The sequence below is a fragment of the Mirounga leonina genome, unplaced genomic scaffold, assembly GCF_011800145.1.
Source record: "Mirounga leonina isolate KUSES-001 unplaced genomic scaffold, KU_Mleo_1.0 Mir_174, whole genome shotgun sequence".
NCBI classification, from domain to species: Eukaryota; Metazoa; Chordata; class Mammalia; order Carnivora; family Phocidae; genus Mirounga; species Mirounga leonina.
Genome location: NW_023270451.1, coordinates 29454144 through 29476780, shown reverse-complemented (window position 1 = coordinate 29476780; position 22637 = coordinate 29454144). Strand labels below are relative to the sequence as shown.

The 22637-nt window shown below is 36.1% G+C and overlaps 1 protein-coding gene across 1 annotated transcript; it reads left to right on the top strand.

Annotated features, from left to right (window-relative positions):
* The first annotated feature begins 1508 nt into the window (after window positions 1-1508).
* Window positions 1509-20699, top strand: VWDE (von Willebrand factor D and EGF domains). The gene is made up of 13 exons (XM_035021394.1): window positions 1509-1694; window positions 1963-2062; window positions 5318-5419; window positions 6081-6331; window positions 7415-7634; window positions 11941-12510; window positions 13915-14010; window positions 14092-14187; window positions 15207-15302; window positions 15875-15970; window positions 17219-17314; window positions 19666-19747; window positions 20678-20699. The coding sequence occupies exons 1-13, from the start codon at window positions 1509-1511 to the stop codon at window positions 20697-20699; spliced, it is 2013 nt and encodes a 670-aa protein (XP_034877285.1).
* The last annotated feature ends 1938 nt before the right edge of the window (window positions 20700-22637 follow it).

Here is a 22637-nt window from a genome sequence, read left to right as displayed (position 1 = left end):
ATTACTATGCAAGTACAGATGAAGATTAATGGGTGCAACAAGGAAGGGGTAGAGAGAGCCATGAATGTGACACTCTGGAGAGGACTTACTTTTCTTGGCATGGAATTTAGAACTCCTTTGTTGCTGGATTTATTTCAGCTGAATCATGAAGAGGATCTTGTCAGTAAGAAATAGTGGGAAAGGCAGTTTAGGCAAAGAAAACAGTGTGAACAAGGGTATGGCAATGTGAGAACACATAGTATATTTTGATGTCACAATGCAATACAGCATACTTAAAGAAAATGGTGTGCAACAATCTCAATTTCCTAAACCAAATACAAGACCCCTTGACCATCTGATAGTCTGTAGTCTGGATATAATATCACTGAGTTATATCATGCTAAGCAAGTTTATAACTGGAATTGTACTGTGACTTGAAAAACAATGCTAGATTTTTTTATAATATGATTAATTACTGAGCATTTTGTTGACCTGTGTTTGTTCATAATTTGGCCCCCAAGCAAAGAGGGCAAGAGAATCAAGAAAGAGGCAGACCACTCCAGACTGGCAGGCTTAATCAGCAAGGGAACAAGGCTTGTCTTGGGTATGTACCTGCTAGAATCTTAAAAGTTGTTAGAGAGGCCTTAACTGGGTTTGGTCACATGCAACATCCTGCTGGTCTCAACAACACATTACTCTCCCAAGACTGCGGCCTTGGAACAGTCCAAGCTATGGGAACAGAGGGTAGATCATACATTCCAAGCACGGAGGAAGAGGTGAGGAGCAGCGGGTTCAGCTCTCCTGTCAGCCAGTGGTCTGTCCTCTTGATGATCCCCTCCAACAACTTCATAGGCAGGTAGAACCAATTAGCAGTGATTACATATCAACTTAGGTTTGTCTTTTGTTTTTTCTTAAATGTTTGAGGGTGAAAAAAATTAGAGGACAAAGCAGCTGAGTTTTTAAGCAGGTTATCTGGCACCTTCATATATCAAAGCTGAGTCTCTCAGCTGGGGTTGCAGAAGCAACTCTGTCTTCTGAGACCAATAATTGGCCTTATTCCTAACTCTCTAGTGAACCTACTGAATAACTGTCTTCCCCGAACCTTGACCTACCTTTCTTCATCAGCACAATTCATACTATTATCAGGTTCAGTTTATTTATTTTTTTAAAGATTCACTTCTTTATTTTAGAGAGAGAGAAAGAGAGAGAGAGAACGAGTGGGGGAGGGGCAGAGGGAGAAGGAGAAGCTGACTCTCCGCTGAGCAGGGAGCCCGATGGGGGGCTAGACCCCGGTTCCTCTCTGCAGTTTCTAGAACTACGAAGCCATTCCCAAACAATTGCACTTAGTGAGGTGCTCCGTGCCCAGCCCCAGCCGGTGAGCCTTTCCTGGGGTTGAGCACCGGCAGTGGGGTGCGAGAGCGAGAACCAAACAGCCAGAGGGACTGGCCGGCGGGCTGCGGGCCTGCGGGCGGGGGTCGCGGGCAGGGTCACGCAGGAGCCCCGCGCAGCCTCACTTCTCTGCCGGGGCCATGGGCCGGCTGAACCGCGAGCCAGGACCCCTGGCCAACCCGAAGTGTAGCAGGAACAGCGGGGGAAGTCCGGAGGTGGCTCCATCCTCCCTGTCCCGCAGCCTGGGCTCTGTGACATCTTTGACTCTGTCCCCGCCGCAGCAGCGCCTGGTGGAGCCTGGCCGAGGTCGCGGCAAGGTCGGAGAGGTAGGGAGCTGAGTGGGGCGCAGGGCGCCGGCTGGTGCGGAAATAGGGGGCTTACCGTCGGGCGACAGGAGCGTCCCGGAGCATCTTTATGTCCGCTGGGTGTTGTGATTGGTGCTGACCCAGGCGTCGCTCCTGCCTTTGCAGTGGTCACTTCGCCCCCGGTGGTTTTAGTTTTCCCGTGCGTCCTGGCTGTGATCGTTCCTCCTCACGGTCCTGTGGTTTTTCCGCTGATCGCCTACTCCTTAAAATCTCTTTAATAATCTGCGAGAAACTTCTACTAGATCCTGAAGGCATCCTCGTGGCAAGGAAACTCTACTTAGCAAAAAGGATAATCAGACACCGATTCTGTTACAATCTCTTTGGCTACAGTAAATTAAATCTCTATTGAGGGAAGACCCTCCCGCCCCTTCAATCTAGCCAAAGAAAACTGCTCAAAACAGCAACAGTGTTCGTTAGTCATTCCTACTTATTGTTCAGTGGTTATACAGACAGGAATGTTAAAGGAAAGGCACTTTGTTCTTATTTTCCAAATACCCTTATGTTGTTTCACAAAAACTCTATCTGTCGTGTCTGGGAAGTGCAATTATCTACCGCTTTAAAAAGGTTAAGTGCAAGACTTAATAACTGTTTAGGATATGATTTTGTCTTTTTATTAGCTTATTGATTTTAGTCTATTTTATTAAGGTCAGTTTGATTTGTAAAAATAGAAGGCTATCCTCTCACCCACCACACAATTTAAAAATGAATGTTAAACCCAATTTATTAGATCGTATCCTGAAAAACACACCTGAGTATATAAGTGCTTTCCATTTTTCTCCAATAGAAATACCATACCTTCATAAAGAATGTTTAAAAGTGGACTTACGTAATATAAAATACGCATTTATTGTAAATAGACAAAATATTTTGCAAGAAAATATTTGACCAACATTTAAAAAGAAAAGAGACATCAAAGTTTATTATATTTTTACTATAGACCACATATCTCCTTTTTAGCCATCACATAAATAGCAATGGCAACTCTCTAAGACAAATATTATCACTTACCAGGCTCTAAACTCCTATGAAAGGAAATATCCTTTTGTTTAATTGAGTAGAGATACAAGGGGAAGTGAGAGGAAATGAATGTTTATTATCTTTTCTATTTAGCAAGCATCATAGGGGCATTAAAATATTCAATTAAATAATCCTTATTAAACCAGAAGATAACTTCAGCTAGAGTCATTTACAACTCACTAGCCCCAGAAATAGAGATTTATCTTTGAGATGTGCTATTAGAAAACACCTTAGTTTCATAGTATATGCAAGCAATAATGGAGTCAATGACTTTTTATATTGTGATAGTTGCTTTACTAGAATATTATCATAGAATTATAACTGATACTTCATTTTTGTATCAAAATAAAATAAAGATAATAGAGTCAATTTTCATTGAAATCTCAACTCAGACCATTATGGAAACATTTGTATGGGGAATAAGCTATATTACATCTGTTCTCCTGCAGGAGAAGTTGTATAGAGGAATTAACTATAAGTCAAAAGAGGAGGAGTTAGTTAAAATAGTTGACATATTTCTAATTGTAAGACATATTCTGAAGACATACAGCAGGCACTGAGGAAAATTGTATATTTTCACTTAAGATTTTGTTTGTTTTTGTTTGTTCACCTGTTAGGGGATAATAGTGTCCTTTATTGTATATTTCTCATGGTTTTTTGAACAGATAACCCAACAATAATATATGACATTAAGTATTTGCAATCATCACAATCTCTTAGTTTACACACCAATACTATTTTAGAATTTATTCAAACATAGACAGAATTAATACAGACTTGAAAGCAATCTTCATCTGTTTTTCTCCTTTCTTGTACGTACCTACCACAATGAAGATGCAGTTAAAATATCCCAGATCTGATGCTTTACATTGGAAAGTGAGTGGAATTAGCACAAAGATATTAAGTGGCAAACTGGTTGTTTTGCTCATGTTTAAAAAAAAAAAGGATTCTAGGTTATTTTGTACTATCAACAACAAAAACATTTTCTTTCTTGTCTAATCTTTCATGTTTATACTCGGATGCCATTTGTAATAGAATGTAAATTTAAGGAGCTATTTTTGTTCTATTCCATACTGGGGGTTTTTTTGTATAAGTTTCTCCTGTGTCAGAGGGCACAGATGGGTCCTTTTTAGATAATGTCCTAACAGTGTAACTATCCATGTGAAAATGTAGTCTTCCAAAAATGTAGATATTTTTTATAACTAGAGTTGTACTGTATTATATGATGAAAAGTGGAGTGTATTTAATGCTGCAAAGGAAGTTTACTTTTAGCATTCATTTATTTATATCATTTTACATAGTGTTAGAGTTTCCAAAAACTTGGCCATTGAAGCAGGCTTTTGAACCTTTTAAATTTACATTATATTTCACAAAGCTTTTGATTCTCAAACTTATCTGAAGAATCCTGACTGGTCTTATCAGAACAAAGTGGCCATGGTTTTCGTTTTAAACTTACACGTTCTTGTAGGTAACAGTATGTTTGATACACTTTTTCTTCTTTATGGTTCTTCATTGTATTCTGTGTTCTGTGCATTTAGAGTTTGTATTTATGTCTTCTGCCATCTCAGTGAACTGAATCAACAAAATGCATTTATTAATTCAACTTGTATATTGAGCACCTGTTGTGTGTTAGTTCCAGAGGAAAATATATATGAATTGGAAAAAGAAAAGCAATGAAAATTCTCCAAGTGCTCTGTTTTCAGGAAAATGTATATCTAAATGAGGAAAGTAAAAATGATACATGTGACTATTGAAAAATTTGATATGGATAGTTTAGGGCTTTGAATTTGTGTTCCTGTTGTTGCTGCTATTTTAATGTTAGTGTTATTCATGACAGAGCCTACTTACAGATTTAAATGGAAAAGGAACTGGAAAGAACTTGTAACAATTTTAGAGATAAGAAAACATCTCAAATTCATATAGTGTGTTGATGTTGGAGAAGGGTTAGAATCATATGAACCCAATAGTCTCAGTAAATGGTTGTTGACTGATTAAATGATTAAAACTGTTAATTTATCAAATCTATTAAGTATCCAATCCAATTTGAGTGAAACAGATGAACATGTGGATTTTTTGCAGTCTAGGTTAGCCAGTCTACCTTTAGATAAAAAGAATGCTTATCACCATCTTAACAAAACTCCACCACTATCCTTGATCTTCACCTTATGTAAACTTTGTTTCTACCTAGCTGCCTTACTCTCTAGGTTGTGTGGATTTCTTATAATGGGAATTTCTTTAAACGTTGTTGGTTTGTGGGCTTAGCGAAAAGGATAAGCATCAAGTTTCTTTATGCTGTGTAGTTTATGGACTATAATTGTAATGAAAATAAATCAAAAGTAAGAATATGGTTATTTGTGACTTGGTTAATACAAGAATCTACTTCCTAACGTTGCTATGAGTATAAAGTAGATTTACCAAAAACAATTAGGCTCATGCTACATATAACTGAGGTGTTAATAAATCAATAAGAGGTGGGACTTTACTTTAGTATAACGACTCAGGGGCTGATGCCTTGATAAGAATAGCTTCCTGGTTCTGATTGTGGAGATATACCTTGGTGTTAAAAGGTGAAAGAGGGACACTAAAGTATCCTCCAAACTGTGAAGGCACTTGGAGACTGAAAAATGAAGAAAACCACTCCATACTATTTACACAGAGTTTTATTCAGGGTAACTTACTGACAGTGGTGGTGGGGACGATCCAGGTGCTACACAGCTATTCTCGGCTCCTGGAGACCTTAATCCACAGGTTTTATAGAACTAGGGGCATTGCTGTGAAGTCTAAGGGCAGTTACCTAATGCGGAGCCTTCTGTGCACCAGTCATCTCTACTAGTTATCTGAAATGTGAAGCCTCTGTGCACCACTTTAGGGAAGATCAGAACAAGCCTTCCCGAATTCTGGTCAGGGCATAGGTTAACCTCCAGGGTCCTGGAAAACATAGCCCAAGGGAGGCCATGGTGTGGGCATGAACAAGGTGGAAGGCCAAAGATGGAGTCAGTGTTGTCAGCACTCCCACAACTTGGGCCTTGTGAGAAGGCTGATCCTCAAGAAGTAAGTAGAGATGATGGTAACGAATATCACACTTATTTGGATTCTGAATACAGACCCAACACAAAATGCTAGATTTCCCTTTGAACTAATAAGGAAGGGAACTAATAAGGAAACTATTCAAAGGAGCAGTTTCCTTATTAGGGAAATTAGGGAAATGTTCCCGTGGGCATTCTCGGTCGTTCTCGGTATCGTTCTCGGGCGTTCTCGGTATCATACTTTTCCTTTTTTTTTTTTTTTTTTCCCTACACAAGTACAAAGTAAATGTTTTCTCTGTGGCAGACAGCCAACCCCCAGTGATTCAAATACCTCAAGACAAATTACAGACATTTTTGGGGGAGAACTTTGTGTACCAGTTCATGGCCTTGGATTCCGAAGGTTCTGACATCCATTTTGCCTTGGACTCAGGTCCTGAGGGAGCAAATGTTTCCTCTACAGGACTTCTCACATGGAAAACAGAGTCCCAAACTCCACAGCAATTCACTTTACGTTTTAATGATGACTGCAGTGCTGAGACGAGAGTCACAATTATGGTAATATTTATCATTACATAAATGCCACTGAATTAATTAGCAATATTGGTATCTATTTTATTTTTTATTTATTTATTTTTTTAGATTTTTTTTTAATTTATTTATTTGACAGAGAGAGACACAGGGAGAGAGGGAACACAAGCAGAGGGAGCAGCAGGGGGAGAGGGAGAAGCAGGTTCCCCGCAGCAGGGAGCCCTATGCGGGGCTGGATCCCAGGACCCTGGGATCATGACCTGAGCCGAAGGCAGACGCTTAACGACTGAGCCACCCAGGCTCCCCAATATTGGTATCTATTTTAAACTTGAAATATAATTCTTAATTTGTAAGGAGGAACTAAATTATTCAACATTTCATGGAAAACTAAACTGCCAAAATGCTGTTTTTGTCAGAATTTAAAATCTTAGGGAGAGTCTCAAGTGTAGAGGACGGAGCTAAATGACTAATTCCTAGGTCATTTTCGCCTGTATTTAACTATGATAAGGCTAAAGAATGCATTCATGTCTGCCTCTCTGAAAGACCTATGCTCAACCTAAGATTGATAATTATACCCTTTTCCTTCAAGTAAAGTCATTTTTTATTGACCATTCTTTTGATATTATCAGTCATGAGCTATTAATACTATTTTTTGTGCACTGTATTCACTCGACATTTGGGACGCACTCATACAGAAGTAATGGTATGAAGTGCAATTGTGTACTATGTCATGTTAACCACATAATTCAAATGACTGTTTACTCTCTGTATTTTGGGATAACTCAGGTGACTGACAAACTGCTTTACACCTTACGGATTTTTTGTGCTGCATGCATTATAGAAATTGATCGATCATCTTGTAACATTTTTAAAAATTATCCCCAGCATTTATATTTTGGCTATGCTCTTGAAAGTTGGCATAATTACTTTATTAAATCTTTTAAAATACTCTTTTACATTAAATATATATATATATATTTTTTTTTTTTGCAAAACTTGTGATCTGCTCTTACTTGCACATAAACATACATGCTTATCACAATTTCTGGGGCATAAACTGACGCTAATTTTATTGAAAAGTAAGGCATTTACTTTTTGTTTCTTTTGGAGGTGACTGTGAAGTCTTGTGATTGCTTGAATGGTGGATCATGTGTGTCAGATAGGAAATTTCCTCCAGGAAGTGGAATGTACCTGTGCGTCTGCCTGCCTGGCTTTCAGGGGGGTCTCTGTGAAGTGAATGTCACTGAGTGCCATGCAAACCCCTGTGGCCTTGGCAGATGTATTAGTGGATTTCCCAGTTATTCTTGTGTATGTCCGCCTGAACTCAAAGGTAAGTTTTGGTTCTTCACGAATGAAATTAGTATGTGAACAGATGAAAGGAGAGTTCTTTGGCTTTCCAAGTAATCTACAGATTATTCAAGCAAGTGTATGGTCCTAAAGATTTTAATATACATTTAAAAAGCCTAGTAAGTCATCACAAATATATTTGCTACCCATATCCTTTTATTATGGTATATTACTTACATATACTCTAAAATTTTGCCCATTTTTATAATTTTAATGGCAATATTCTATGTCTATATTGTATTTTGCAGGTTCCTAAACATTTCTGTCTAAATTTGGTAGGTAGAAATATATTTAAATGTGTTCTATTGAAATATAATATGGAATAATGAAGAAATTTGCCATGGGAAATGTAAAAATTATCATTTAAGAAAGGTTGATAATTCATTCACTTAAAAAGATCATGAAATAAAGTTAGAGTTGAAATCAAATGGAATTTGCTAACTCATTAATTATCCTAAAATATCTGATTCTAGAAACCTCAACTAAGTATATGAATGACAACTTTTAATTTCCCAAGGCTTTTTATAAGTCGTACCAATATTTCCTCCAATTTAAATAGATATAAATGTTAAATAAGTAAATATGCAATTACTGAGCTGATATGTTTTCCTTGAAGGCATCTATTTTAACATTATAATGGAACTAGGCAGGATATTTAGGTGTCTTCTAATTCTCTCGGCATTTTAAAATAAAAATTTTAGGGGCACCTGGGTGGCTTAGTCAGTTAAGTGTGCGACTATTGATTTCAGCTCAGGTCATGATCTCAGGGTCTTGAGATAGAACCCCGCATAGGCTCTGGGCTCCGTGAGGAGTAGGCTTGTCCTTCTCCCTCCCCTTCTGCCCCTCCTCCTGCTCAGTCTCTCAAATAAATAAATAAAATCTTAAAATAAAATAAAATAAAAAATTTTATCATTTGGGGCTGTTGTGCTACAGACTAAAGTTGAAAGAATTCAAATGTTGATTGTTTCATGGATTTTACTCTAATGAGTAAATGACTGAATATATTCATTCAAATAAGTTTTTACACATGTCAGAGAGCAACACGATCTCAAAAAATTTTACTGAGGAAAGACTAACTTTTCCTAGCATGCTATAAAATTTTCATGGATTTTCACAACTAATGCAATAACTGCACTAAGTTGTCCTTAAACTGAGCAGGCAACCATTCTAATAACTTTTTTTAAAATTTCCTGAGTTTTTTAACAAAGTAAAAATTGCAGCTGTAATATGGTAAAATTTTTGCCTTAAAATATTAATGGCCTTTTTGTCTTCTTTTTTATAGGGAAAATTTTATGTACTTGCAGGATCTTGTTTAATGTTAAATAGAATCTAATTAATGACTATGTTTAACTCTGTTGTAAATTTTAAAATTAGTACATTCCTCTTAATATATGACAGCTTTTCTGGAGTTTGTAGGACATACCTTAATGTAAAAGAAGTAAAGATATCTTTAGGAAAGTAAAAATAAAATATCTTCAGGTAAAAGAAATCAAATAATGAGCACTTAATGGGACAGCTAATGTTTTTCAAAATAAATAATTTGAACTCTTGATCTATATTTTGTTTAGGCAAAAATTGCCAGGAAGATGTTGATGAGTGTGAATCCAGGCCTTGCTTTCAGGGGCAGAGTGTCTCAATACCTTTGGCTCCTATCATTGTGGTGCATGTCCAAAAGGATTTTATGGTGATGGGAAAATATGTCATGGTAAAAGTCCCTATTTTCTGAAATGGTTTTTTGCTCCATTTAATTAATCCAAATCTCACAGTTCTATTATCTCTTTACTCATGTATTCATTCAGTATATATTCATTAAGTGTCATGCACTAAGCAGGATGTGGCGGGTGCAAAAGTAGATAATACATGCCTTCTGACCTAATAGGTTTGAGTGTAATACCGGGGGGTCTGACATGTAGTCACCATAGTTCAATATGGTGTTCTGTGCCTGTTGATAGAAGTGCCTAGAGAGAATAGTAGGAATACTACACAGGGAATCACATCTACCTGGAGGGATAATGAAAAGTTTTAAAAAGCAAGTGTCATTACAGCTAACTCTGATGTATCCAGTCAAGAGAGAGAAAAGCTTTCTAGGCAGAAGAAACATCATGAACAAAGGTGGAGAGGCTTGTAACATCACAGCACACTTGGGCACTATGAATAATTAAGCATGCTTAAAATATAGAGGGTAAGAGGGACTGCTACAATGGTTAAAGCTAGAGACCTAGCCAGTGGCCAAGTCACCGAGAAACCATGAGAAACATAATATGATTTACATCTGAGAAGTCTACTCGAGCAGTATGGAGGATGGACCACTTATGGGTAAGGAACTGTGCAAATCTGAAGGTGGGAAGAAAAGGTAAGGCAATATTACAAATAAATAGGAAAGACGTGAAGATATTCTGACCTTGGATGAGGAGGTAGTGGTTGAAAAAAAACACTAAAGAAGCAAGTAGATGGTCTGTGGTCACTGATTGGGATTAGCATGGAGAGGGAAAGAGTATTACTAAGTTCCATGTGCTCGGTTTAGGCAAATGGGTGTGTAGAATTGGTATTTGCATTGCTATGCAGTAAATCGTGAGGATACAGGAGAAGGTGGCCAGGAAGAGATGCTCACCAGGAACCAAATGGGCCTGCATCTTGATCTTGAACTTGCTACCCTCCAGAATGGTAGGAAAATAAACTCCTGTTGTTTAGGACACTCAGTCTATGGTATTTCATTATGGTAGGCTGAGCTGACTAACACACACGACATCTAAGGAAGAAGTGGTTTGGGAAGGGAAAGAATGAATTCAGTATGGATACATGGAGACTGAGGTGACTTCAAGTGGAGCTCAGGAGGGAAGATTAAGTGAAAGATACAGTTTTTAGGGTCATCCGTCATGGATGAAATTGCCCAAAGAGAACACTAAGGGAAAGGAAGACAAAAATTGGTGGATATCAACCTTTTAAAAGCTTAAAAGAGAGAAGTTAATTATAGAAAACAGTATCAAAGAACCATATTTTGGTATCATTAAGTGAATAAGACCCCATTTTGATGAAAAATATGTCACTTTGTGCTTCAGATTGGAGTGGGCCTAGAGCACTAGAGGTAATAGATTTGAGGAGCATAGGGCAGGTTGGTAAGGGGAATTCCCTACTATCTCAGCCACTCACATTTCCCCCTCAATACCCCATCCCAAATACTCAACAGTATCACACCCTTCACTCTGTGCACTAAAGTGATCTAAGATCAGCCTTTTGCAAACAGAGACTCAGTCCCTGAATAAAACCTGTATCAAGTGGAACTTAAGAGGAAAGCAAGTTGAACCAAGTCCCATTACACATGAGTGATTTCTTAACTCTGTCAGAGTAGTTGATTTGCTAGTAGTTCATTTAAAATGCTTATGTGTTTTCATAAATGATATTGACTATAGGATTATGCCACTTGATCAAATGTTTATAAAACTTCTCATCTCTGTGTATTGCAAGAGTTTTATAAAATATTCTTTCTTTGATAATTTGGTAATTTTTTTCCATTAGATCATCTGTCTTGGCATCATATCTGGAGGTGACTTTAGATTATTTTTGTTTCTTTCATTGCAGTTGTTGTATCAACTCCTCTATCTCTTCTTCAATTTAATCATTTATATTTTGCCAAAAAAATGTTTATCTCATTGAGATTTCAAATTCTTAGTTTAAAATTATATGTAGTATGTTTGTATAATTTAAAATTTGCTTCAGTTTATTATAATGAATTGCTCACATGTCAGGAATACAAATGCGAGCAATTTCCTTTGCTTTGAGCCTCAGTGTATAAAGTGGTCGATAAATGTTTGTTGGCTATTTCCAACTCCTAATAAAATTATTAGTTATTGTTCTTTAACTTTTACACTGTTTAACATTCTGTGCACCGGGCGCCTGGGTGGCTCAGATGGTTAAGTGTCTGCCTTCGGCTCAGGTCATGATCCCAGGGTCCTGGGATCGAGTCCTGCATCGGGCTCTCTGCTCCTTGGGAGCCTGCTTCTCCCTCTGCCTCTCTCTCTCCTTCTCTGTCTCTGATGAATAAATAAATAAAATCTTAAAAAAAAAACACAAACATTCTGTGCACCTGGTATATCCAAATAGACTATAAATTCCTTGAAGGCAGGAACGGTATGATGACTTCTTACTACTGCACAGCTCCTAGTATAATGGTATAACTGTGATAGACATTAGATGAAGGAATGAATTACTTAATGTTAAATACTGTGGAAAGAGCAGAATATTAATAAATGTTATTGACTGACATTTCTTTTTCCTTTTTGGTTCTTTAGATATAAAATTTCAGCCACCATCAACAAATCATTCACCATCCGGTGCAAACTTTACCCACAGTCCTGCTACTATCAAAAAGTTCTTGGACACAACGAGCAACATCTCGCACTTCTCATTAAAATCAGTTACAACTCAAATGAATAATTCAAAGAACATTATTTCCCATCAGATATCAGGTTTTGAACAGGCGGATCATACTATCAGTACAAATCTCAGTCTGGAGGAATTGGGAGTGTCCATGAACAACCATAGTTTTTTAAGCATTAACCCAAACAGTTCCCATGGTGAAGTAAAAGATATTATACAGAGCACCATCCAAACAGAGGCAGGAGGGCATAATTCTCAAATTAACAGGTCTGCCCAAGGTTTCACACAGTATAAGGATGGGTTTGTCTCATCAGTTACCAGAGCCATCACTATTTTACCAGAAAAGCCTGGATGGACCAAAATATCAACTTGTGCTGAATCACCTTGTTTTCTTGGTGTTTCTTGTGTGCCAACCACAGATGGTCACTTCCGATGTGGACGCTGCCCGTTTGGATATTATGGAGATGGTATCAATTGCAGAGGTAGTATGAAAACTCTTCAGAAGATGCAAAGAAAACTATTTAGTTCACATTTAAGTAATTAAAAAGAGATGCTTTTCTACTTATTAATTTCTATTTACTCCATTTAGTTCACCAGTTTCTATTCATTGTATTTATTTATTATTTGTGTATATCCTCTTCATACTTCAAAAAATAATTAACATGGGTGTTCCTGAGTTATTTTTAAAAATAATGTCAAATAGTACCATAACTATATAATATATTATAAACAGGTTTTTGAGTACCTACTGTGTTCCAAGGTCTATAGAAACACTCTTTATCAATTATGTCATATAATCCATAAAGACTCCACATATTGAGTGTTACTTTTCTCATTATCCAGATAGGAAAGCAGAGCCTTAGAGGGCTAACTGACTTGCCTAGTATTAAGCAACTAAAGAGATAAAATAAGGATGTGAATAACATTGTGGTCTGGGTTCTTTTCAGCTCACAGTGGGCATTTAGCACTTTAAATTACTAATTCTGGTGTATTCACTTATTTTCATAAACTAGGTTTCTCTGTAATTCCTCCAGCTCTTGAGAATAAAACAAGTTGGGCATCACTTTAATTTTGAAAGGAGTGTTTACTTCTTTTCACGATTATCAGTATTGTTTTCTTTGATGCAAATCAAATTTTTGGCTTTGATACTGCAGAAGCTCTTTTGTGTTGTTGGTATTTTGTTACTTTGTTTTGTGTTATTTGTGTTTTGATTTGAGATTAACTTAAGTAATAGAGCTATTGGGGTGTGTATTTCTTTGTTCTCAGTATTACTGAGAGGTACTTTTTTCTGTTTGTTTTTGTTTTTTTTTATAGGAAGAGTGATAATAATAACAACTTTCAATACTTAAATGTTTGTAATATAAACTCCATATTATTAATAAACAAAACAAAACAATCACATACATTTCGGTTACCTCAGAAAAATGTTAAATGCCTAATAGAATATATCAGGTAGTTAAAGAAGCTTAAGGAATACGAACCTATAAATTTATGATGTGTTCCTAGCATCTTGCTCTTTGAAATTCTGATTATTCCTGCCATTTACCAGCATTTATCTGATTAGCATCTGAAACTTTATTGACCTCTGAAAAAAGACTGTAATCCCATTTATGACTAGCAGCCACCTTCAACATCAGGCTTTGGGAGTAATTACCACATATGGTACTTCTTTCTGACTGTATTAGTCATGTTTCTCAGTCATTCTAGTAGTAAAACAAATACAAGGGGGAAAAAATAATTTTATAGATAAATGCAGTGGTTAGTGTTCAATAAGCAGCCTCAAAATTTTCCAATTTCAGAGAATATGACTTTTCTTATAAGTAAGTCTATGGGCAACATGTATATATTGTATCAACAATTCAGCCTTTTTTCCTTGATTTTTGCAGCCATTTGTAGACACCCATGTGGAAAAAGCAGGGAATGTGTTGCCCCAAATATATGCAAATGTAAACCTGGCTACATTGGTTCTAACTGCCAAACTGGTAGGTATAGCACTCGCTAGTTTGCATAAAGAATTTAATTGATAATTGACATTTCTAAAACATGCACTTTATTTTATACAGCTGTATGTCATCCTGATTGCAAAAACCATGGAAAATGTATTAAGCCTAACATTTGTGAATGTCCCCTAGGGCATGGTGGAGCAACCTGTGATGGAGGTGATAATTCAAATTAAAAATCAAATAAAAGAAGCAAAATAACACTATTTTCTTTAAAGCTTTTCTTTTAAAGATAATTCAGTTTTACTGTGTCTGTACTAATATATACTCATTAATGCTGGCGGGGAAGTCTAAGCTTTTTAATGTTTATTAAAAATAATTTATTTGAAGCTTCTAAAAACTTAAATTTCTAAAATTAGACATCCAAAAAGTAAAGCTTATTTGTCCTTGGTAAAATTGTCTTCGGAAGTAGTATTTTTGAGGTTTAGTTATAAGGTGCCATATCCCTACATGTATTTTAGTTTCAAGCAAAGAACACCTGATTATTGAATGACTTGTCAAACATGACTCCAAGAAAGTGCTGAATACCAAATAATTAGAAGATATTAGGTAGTAAAAAGAATCCTAGCAAGTGAATTTCAAAACATGTCTATAGCCATATAATTTTATTATTTTGGTTGAAATCTTAAGAGGAGAGTTTATGAAATGGCATTTTAAAAATGGATAATATTTTAAAAGAACACATTCATTATTTTTAATATTTTAAAGAGTATACTTTGATAGGTGGTACAAATAATTACAATAAACTAAGAGCCACACTAAATACTTTCATGACAAGGCAAGTTACAAATTAACAAATTAAAGTAAATCCAGAGTGAACTAAGAGAAACACTCAATATCGATAGCATATGAAAATAATTGTGGAAATACAGGAGTATTCCATTTCTAGGGCAGGAATGTGTAAGTCCAAGTCTCACTTCTCAGAAGAACCCCAAGATGATGTATTTCCATCCAGCTAACCAAAAGCTTTACAAACCAAAACATGCTGATGGTTTGTTGGTGTTTTTAGAATATAAACTTACATAGTCAATCCCACAGAACTAAATTTCATAGTAAAAGAGAACTGAGTTTATTATAAATTGTTCTTACAAGGAAGTTTCTTGTGGCTGTGATTCATAAATATGAACTGACCTTTTCCTAATTCAGAGTTGACTTAATAACATAGTCTGTGTCTGCAGAACACTGTCGTCCACCTTGTCAACATGGTGGCACCTGCCTGGCTGGAAATCTCTGCACTTGTCCTTATGGTTTTATAGGACCAAGGTGTGAAACAAGTAAGCAAAACTCTCTTGCAGCCTAATGTAAGGAAACTGTTCCTTTGAATAGTTGATGGCTTTAATACTAAGGTAAACCCAAAGCCTAGTTAAAGGACATGCATTCATGATTTGTTCTGACAGTCCCCATTCTGCATGCCACCGGGAGCCATGGGTGCCAGTACTAAGGTAAAGAAGTTTGTTCTTAGAAGCAACTCTCTTCTTGACCCTATCCGTGACCATTTCTTTGAGATAATAAGAATTCCAGTTGGTTGATTTGCATATGTTTATCTTGTTTAATTTATATCTATGATTATTTTCATTAGTAACTAACAATTTTCTGGAATAGCCAACTCTTGTTTACCATCCAGCTCAATGATTTTCTTCCTTCCCCAACTCTATTAGCAAAAAATAGCTGAATGTGAGAATCAGAGACCATTTAAAGCCAAAGAATAAGTTATTTTTATTTTTCTCTCTGATCTTATTCATTAGAGGATGTGATTGGCAGTTACGAGCTAGCTAGGTAATAGCCAATAATATGGCCGGTTCCAAGCCTAATCTACCTTGCTTTTATTTTTATTCTACAACCTTAGTGGTTTGTAACAGGCACTGTGAAAATGGAGGTGAATGTCTTACACCAGATATTTGCCAGTGCAAGCCTGGCTGGTATGGACCTACTTGTGGTACAGGTAAAATCAGAAATACATTCAATGAATAAATCAGTTAAAGCAAATTTAAGGTGCACCAATATCCTAAAGACCAGCACCCCAAAGCATAAAGCTAATCTGACAAGATTGGTATGAAGTTTTATTAAAACCCTCCCTGTCTTTTGATTCTTTTTCTTCTTGTATCAGACAATAGAGAGTATTTCAGCTTTACTGCTATCCAGGCCCAACCAGTCCTTTTTTTTTTTTTCTTTTTGCCTTTATATTTCCATCATCCACTTGCTTTATAGTGGAGAGAAGCAAATTTGTGTTACATCTCCTAGATCTCTTTCAAGTTTTTTATCACAACACAGACATTCTGTTTCATGAAACATTCAAGCAATTAAGGGACACCATCCCATTATTCTGTTTCTTTACCACAATATCAGGCTCACTTCTTTGCCAGCATGTTTGCAGTTATCTATGTATAATCTAATCCATTGTGATCTAATGACTTTTCTCAACATAAATTTAACTTAATGCTTATAGCTTGCCAACTATGTGTGAAGCATGATGCAAGGGGAAACAAAGATCAGTTTGATTTTTCCCATGACTTCAAATAGCACATTAGTGAAGGAGACACAGGATACAGTTATTCAAAAAGACTATGATACAAGTTGGATTATAATAAGTAATGTAATTAACACACAGTTCTTGGAAGCAGAGAAGACAGAAATTCAGTCTGGCAAATACAGTTTGGAAGAAAATAGTATTGAGGTAGGCTTTGGAGGATGGGTAAAGTCTGGGTTGCAAAATGGAACTGGGGGTACCTCTCAAAGTGGAACAAAGGTAAAGAAGCAAAAACAGAGAATGCTTCTGAGCATGCTAGGACTTGAGTGCAGTGTTTCTATTTGAATGAGGAAGGAGACTTAATGAGGTACACATGTGGCCCCATGTATTTGAGCAGATTACAGACCATCCAGTTAGTGCTGTTGAAATGTCTTCTAGTTTCCCATCATTTTTTCAGCTTACAGAGGGCATTCTGAATTCTAATCATAACCTCCATATTCTTAGCTTGGTATTATTTGTAAACTTAATGAACAGACTTTCAAAGCTATTATCCAGTTATTTCATTCCTCTTATGTTTGGCAAAGTCAAATTAATTATGGGTTATGGGTTTTACTTGCAGTAAAAATAAAATATTTCATTATGCACCATTTTGTACTTCAGTGCAGCTTTCATTTTTTAAATAATAAAACTTTTATGGTCTCTCTTTCCCCTGCCGTTCATTAGCTTTGTGTGATCCCATTTGCCTCAATGGTGGTTCCTGTAAGAAGCCAAACACTTGCCTCTGTCCAAATGGATTCTTTGGTGCACAGTGTCAGAATGGTAATTATTCTTTCTTTCTTTCTAAATAAAAAGGGAAAGGCATAAACAGAACTCAGAGTAAGCATAAGACAAGTCTCAAAGGGGAAGATGCTATTTTTTCTTCTCTATTTCTTGTGATGTTGCCATTGTTGTCACCAAATGACCAGATCTTGGAAATGTATGTGAGTTATTATGTAAAATATTTGTATTTATTCAACATATATTCGGCTCCTGACCTTGGCACTTGTCTGCGTAGTTTTGTAGGATCAAGGGATGAACCAAATAAGCAAAGTTCTCTTGCAGTCTGTTGTGTGTAGTGGTGTCATTTTTATGGCCCTCGCAGCAAAAATGTTTGATTAATGGCCAATCTAAGGTCCACTATTATCTTATGATCTTTCAACTTTAGTTTTATTAAACATTTATGAAAAGCTAGCTATGCACAGCACTGTGCAAGGTGATATGGGCACAGAAAGACGCATCATTTCTCCCTTTGTGGCCTGCTATTTTAACATTTTCCCTGGTATAGTAAAGCTACAATTTTTTTCAGAATAATGAGCATGTCCTGAGGCTGACAGTGTAGGCATGAATGAATGTCAATAAATGAAATTTAAAATGTATTTTCTACATCTTCATATCTTTGAGTTTATGCAAAATGCAGAGTAGATTTTTAGTAGAAACATGTCAGAACCTGTCATAATTTAATTCCTAAAACGTATACTTTCCTTGCCATCTTATACTTTGATGTGATTTCATTTCTTTTATTTGGAGGTTGGCTAGGATTCTTAGGTTGCACTTGAGCTAGAGAAGAAACCATCGCTGAAGTACTAGCTACACAGGCATAGCAAATGAGTTTTTCTAATTAAGATTTCCTTTAAGGAGCCAGTTTGTGAAATGGGAAGAAGAAAAGACTAAGTTAAGGCAAACCTTGAAAGCCAAGCAACTATGTCTAAATCCGTATTTATGAACTGTAGGTGTAGTTTTGACCAAGAATGTAAGAGTGAATTAAAAAGCTGATAACTCTCATGCTCCTTGCAGTAGATGCAAGATACAGTGAGAAAACTTCTCCAAAATTTATATGCCAACCAAATATACCGGGAAAGGAGGAAATCTCTAAATTACTAAGTATTAAACTAAAATTTATCTGTTGAACATATGTCATGTTGGCAGGTTTTGGAGTTAGGTAGCCTCTAAAACTTCTAGCTAGCATGGATTTTGGAATTTACTTAAAGTCTCCAGGATCAGACTTCCTGACTTTCAGGTTTGAACTAGACAGTTGATGTAAGGAGCAAGTGAGACATAATACTGCATGGCTAACTACCATAAATAATAGTACAATTGGTTTTTTAGTTTTTTTTTTTTTTTTTTTTTTTTTGTGGGGGAGAAGGGCAGAAGTAGAGGGAGAGAGAGAATCTTAAGCAGACTCCATGCCCAGTGCAGAGCGCAATGCAGGGCTTGATCTCACGACCTTGAGATCATGACCAGAGATCATGACTCAAATCAAGAGTCAGGCACTTGACCGACTGAGCCCCCCAGGTGCCCCAGTACAGTGGTCTTTAAGACATGCTGCAGAAGATGCAGAAGAAATAATAACATGATCTTTATTATCATTTAGGGAAAAAATAATATTTAAAATTTCCAGGCAGGTTTGCTTATCATTTTTTTTAAATAAAGGCATTTAATTGTCATTTCTGGAAGAAACACGAAGCAATAAAAATCCTCTCATAAAATATAATAAATATTAACTTTTGAATTCCACGGAGCAGAATCATATACACAGAAGATACTAGTACAACATAGTCAAGGTTATCCAATAAATAGTCCTAACAAAGCCAAGGAATTACTGTTAAAAGGACTTTTCACTAAGCATTCACAGAAATAAGTCACATACAAAGAAAGCTCTGCCTTTATGACCTCAGTAGGTATTCAAAAGTCAACTTAAAATTATTTTCCAAAGATCATGTGACAGATTGTTGAGATTTTTCTAATTTCCACAGGAATAGATGCATTTCTTATTTTGAGCCAGGGTTTGACTTATTTTCTTGGTTCTGCCCCGATCATTTCACTCTTTACTTCCAAGAACAGTGAAATACAAGATCAGGTTCATAATTTAAGCACTATAATACCAAAGATGCTGTTTGTTATGAACACTTCATCAATACGTTTCAAATTGTGCTAATCCACTGGTTGCTTAGAGCTATGAGCATTGGATTTTATGATTTAGAAAGGATGGTTTTAATGACTTGCAGTTGTGATCTTTTAATAGCACATTTCTCTGCCTTATGGCCTCATAGATAACAAGCACATGAGGCAATATGTAATATATAATAATCGGAGATGTAATATTCACAGATTGCTGCCATGTGTTCTTTTAGCTATCTGTCACCCTCCCTGTAAGAATGGCGGCCGCTGCATGAGAAATAATGTGTGCACCTGTCATGTATTCACCAAGCACAGGTAAAGCAAACACATGAAATAGCAAAAGTATTGCTATTTGAGGGCTGTTTAATCCCTTTCCCTGAAGGTATCTGTGATCCCATGTGCATGAATGGAGGAAAATGCATTCGACCAAACGTTTGCTCTTGTCCTTCTGGTTGGAGAGGGAAACAATCCAATACAGGTAAGAGGAACACTCTTAAAATGTTAAAGCCTCATAAGAACATAAAGCAGAATTTACCACAAAGAGCATTTGCCTTGTTTTTGTTGTGTTTTGCCTTTGTTTTTGCTTCTTTGTTCCTACGTTAGGGGATCCCTTTTTGAAAGAGTAAAATGCCAAGGGCTCTAAATTCATTCTTTCAGGTTAGCGGGGAAAGAGGATGTTCTGTATTTCCAGTCTGTCCACTAGAATTGCCAGGATAAATGACAAGTCTTTAAGTCCTGTCTCCTTGTCTTAAGTAGAGGGCAGGAGAAGGTGTAAATAATTACTGATTCCTTGACCCCATCTCAGACCAACCAGTTCAGAACCTTCCAAGGTGGGGTACCACTGCTTTCAAGTCTGGCTAGGTTTTGAAGTGATAGCAGCTCTCCTCATTCAAATGTTTAATTTTTTTTTCCTTTTTATAAATTATCATTTAAAAGTACCAGCCATTATAATGTATTGGTCAAAGTGAAAAAATAAGCAACGTGAATGTCCAACAATTGAGGGAAAGTTAAATCTCAACGCATTCGATCAGTGGAATGTTAATATAACCATTAAAATTGCCTTATTCAAGGACCAGTAGTGACACTGAAAAATGTTCTTGATAAAATGTTAAGGGAAAAGCTCCTTTAAATCATTAACTTTTAACTGGTTCTCTTTTTTTTTCTTTGGTGAAATTTTTTGTGGTTTGTTCATGAGTATTTGACTAGCAAATTAAATTTTTAACTTGTTTATATTTCTGTTTGCAGCTATCTGCTTTCAGAAATGTAAAAATGGTGGTGAATGCATTGCTCCCAGTATATGCCATTGTCCTACCACATGGGAAGGAGTTCAGTGTCAAATACGTAAGCCTACAAAATTTGTTACTCTGTGTTCTGAACCTGAATCTGTTATAATCATCAAACAAAGTATAGTGTGAGAAGAAATCATAGAAAAAAAACAAATCCCAGCATGCCGACCCATTCAAAAAAAGGCTTTAGAAATAAAAGACATCTTATTGTTATACCCATTTAAAAGAAGAAAATATGGGCACCTGGGTGGCTCAGTTGGTTAAGCAACTGCCTTCAGCTCAGGTCGTGATCCTGGAGTCCCGGAATCGAGTCCCGCATCGGGCTCCCTGCTCAGTGGGGAGTCTGCTTCTCCCTCTGACCCTCTCCCCTCTCATGCTCTCTCTCACTCTCACTCTCTCAAATAAATAAATAAATAAAATCTTTAAAAAAAAAGAAAATATGGCAAAATATATTAAAATTTTATGTGACACAGTGAACTCCTAATTATGATCTGTGCGTTGGTTTTGAAGTTCTCTCAGGTGTGCTGAAGAAGGTTTTTAATACACACTTTCAATGTTTTTTTCATATTAAGAGAAAAATATGTATCAATCATGAAAATCATAAACTATATTAAAAAGTTTTAAAAACTAAATTGTCCCAGATTCCACCACCTAGAACTAATTCCTATTATGACTTTAATGTGTTAGTCATACATATTACATAGATGAGGTCTCAGGGTATTCAGAAAAATCAAATTATATGTAATTTTGAAATTTATGAAAACTTGAAATAACATGTTAAAATGGTAACAAAGATTAACTCAATGGGAAAAACTGGAAATCTCCCCAAAATATTTACAAATGATCAGTAGTTACATCATTTCAAAACTGGTGATCCAAGTGCTTTGTAAACTGAAAACATACAGTTGCAAAATGATCATGCATTTTTATTAGAAATCCCTGCCCTGTTTTTTGATGTTTTGTGAACCACATTTGTTTCCATGTATCAGAGATTCTGCATATAACTCCCATGACTCTTTGACTTTATTAGTAACTGTTATTATAATTTATACATTTTTCATCCTAAGAAAATATTATCAAAGAATTCACTGAGTGCTACTGACTGCTTAAGAAATATCTGCTCAAAAATCAATAATTCTTATTGGAAGTTAGATGTGATAAACTGCAGAGCTATCACCCTCAGTTTGGGCTTCTTATTCTAGAGAGAGGTCTATGTGGACACGAGAGAGAATGAAGAGATGTTAAAAGCACATTTAGTGTGGGAAGGTGCCCCAGTGAGTGTGGGTTGAAGTACTCTGCAGCATCACAATATGCTCTCTAATTGTGCACCTTGCAGCACTTCTATATGAAGTTTTCAAAGTCCCCTTCCCCAAAATGCTTTATTTCCAACTGTCCAGAAATTCTAAATATTGACGTTTTTGGAACAAGATGTCTTATTGCCATCTGCTGGAAAGTCATTGTAACAAATATTCAAATCTATGATGTCTGTGATGTGAAAAGTTCTTCCTTACTGTGGAGCTTTGTGCATTACAACACCTGCCCAACCATACCCAACAACCCTTAATGTTGCACTTATACCAAAGTGAATATTATTCTTGAGTTCACAAGCTTTCCTTATGAGCTATGGAAGTAGATACCTCTCCCATGAAAAATAACTGTATTGTATGTAATTTTATATTATGCTTATTTTCACTCAGTATTACTTAAAGCATTTTCCACGTCCTTCAAAACATAATTTTGAATGAAATAGTAAGTTCCATAATATATATATAACATAATTTTAAATATAACATAATTTAGATAGATAGATAGATATATAATTCACTTGATTTTTGCCTTTATGTTGAACATTGTAGTCATTTATGTTATTACTCTAACAAGCATTTTCTCTCTGTAAGTGGGTAGTTGGATAGATGATA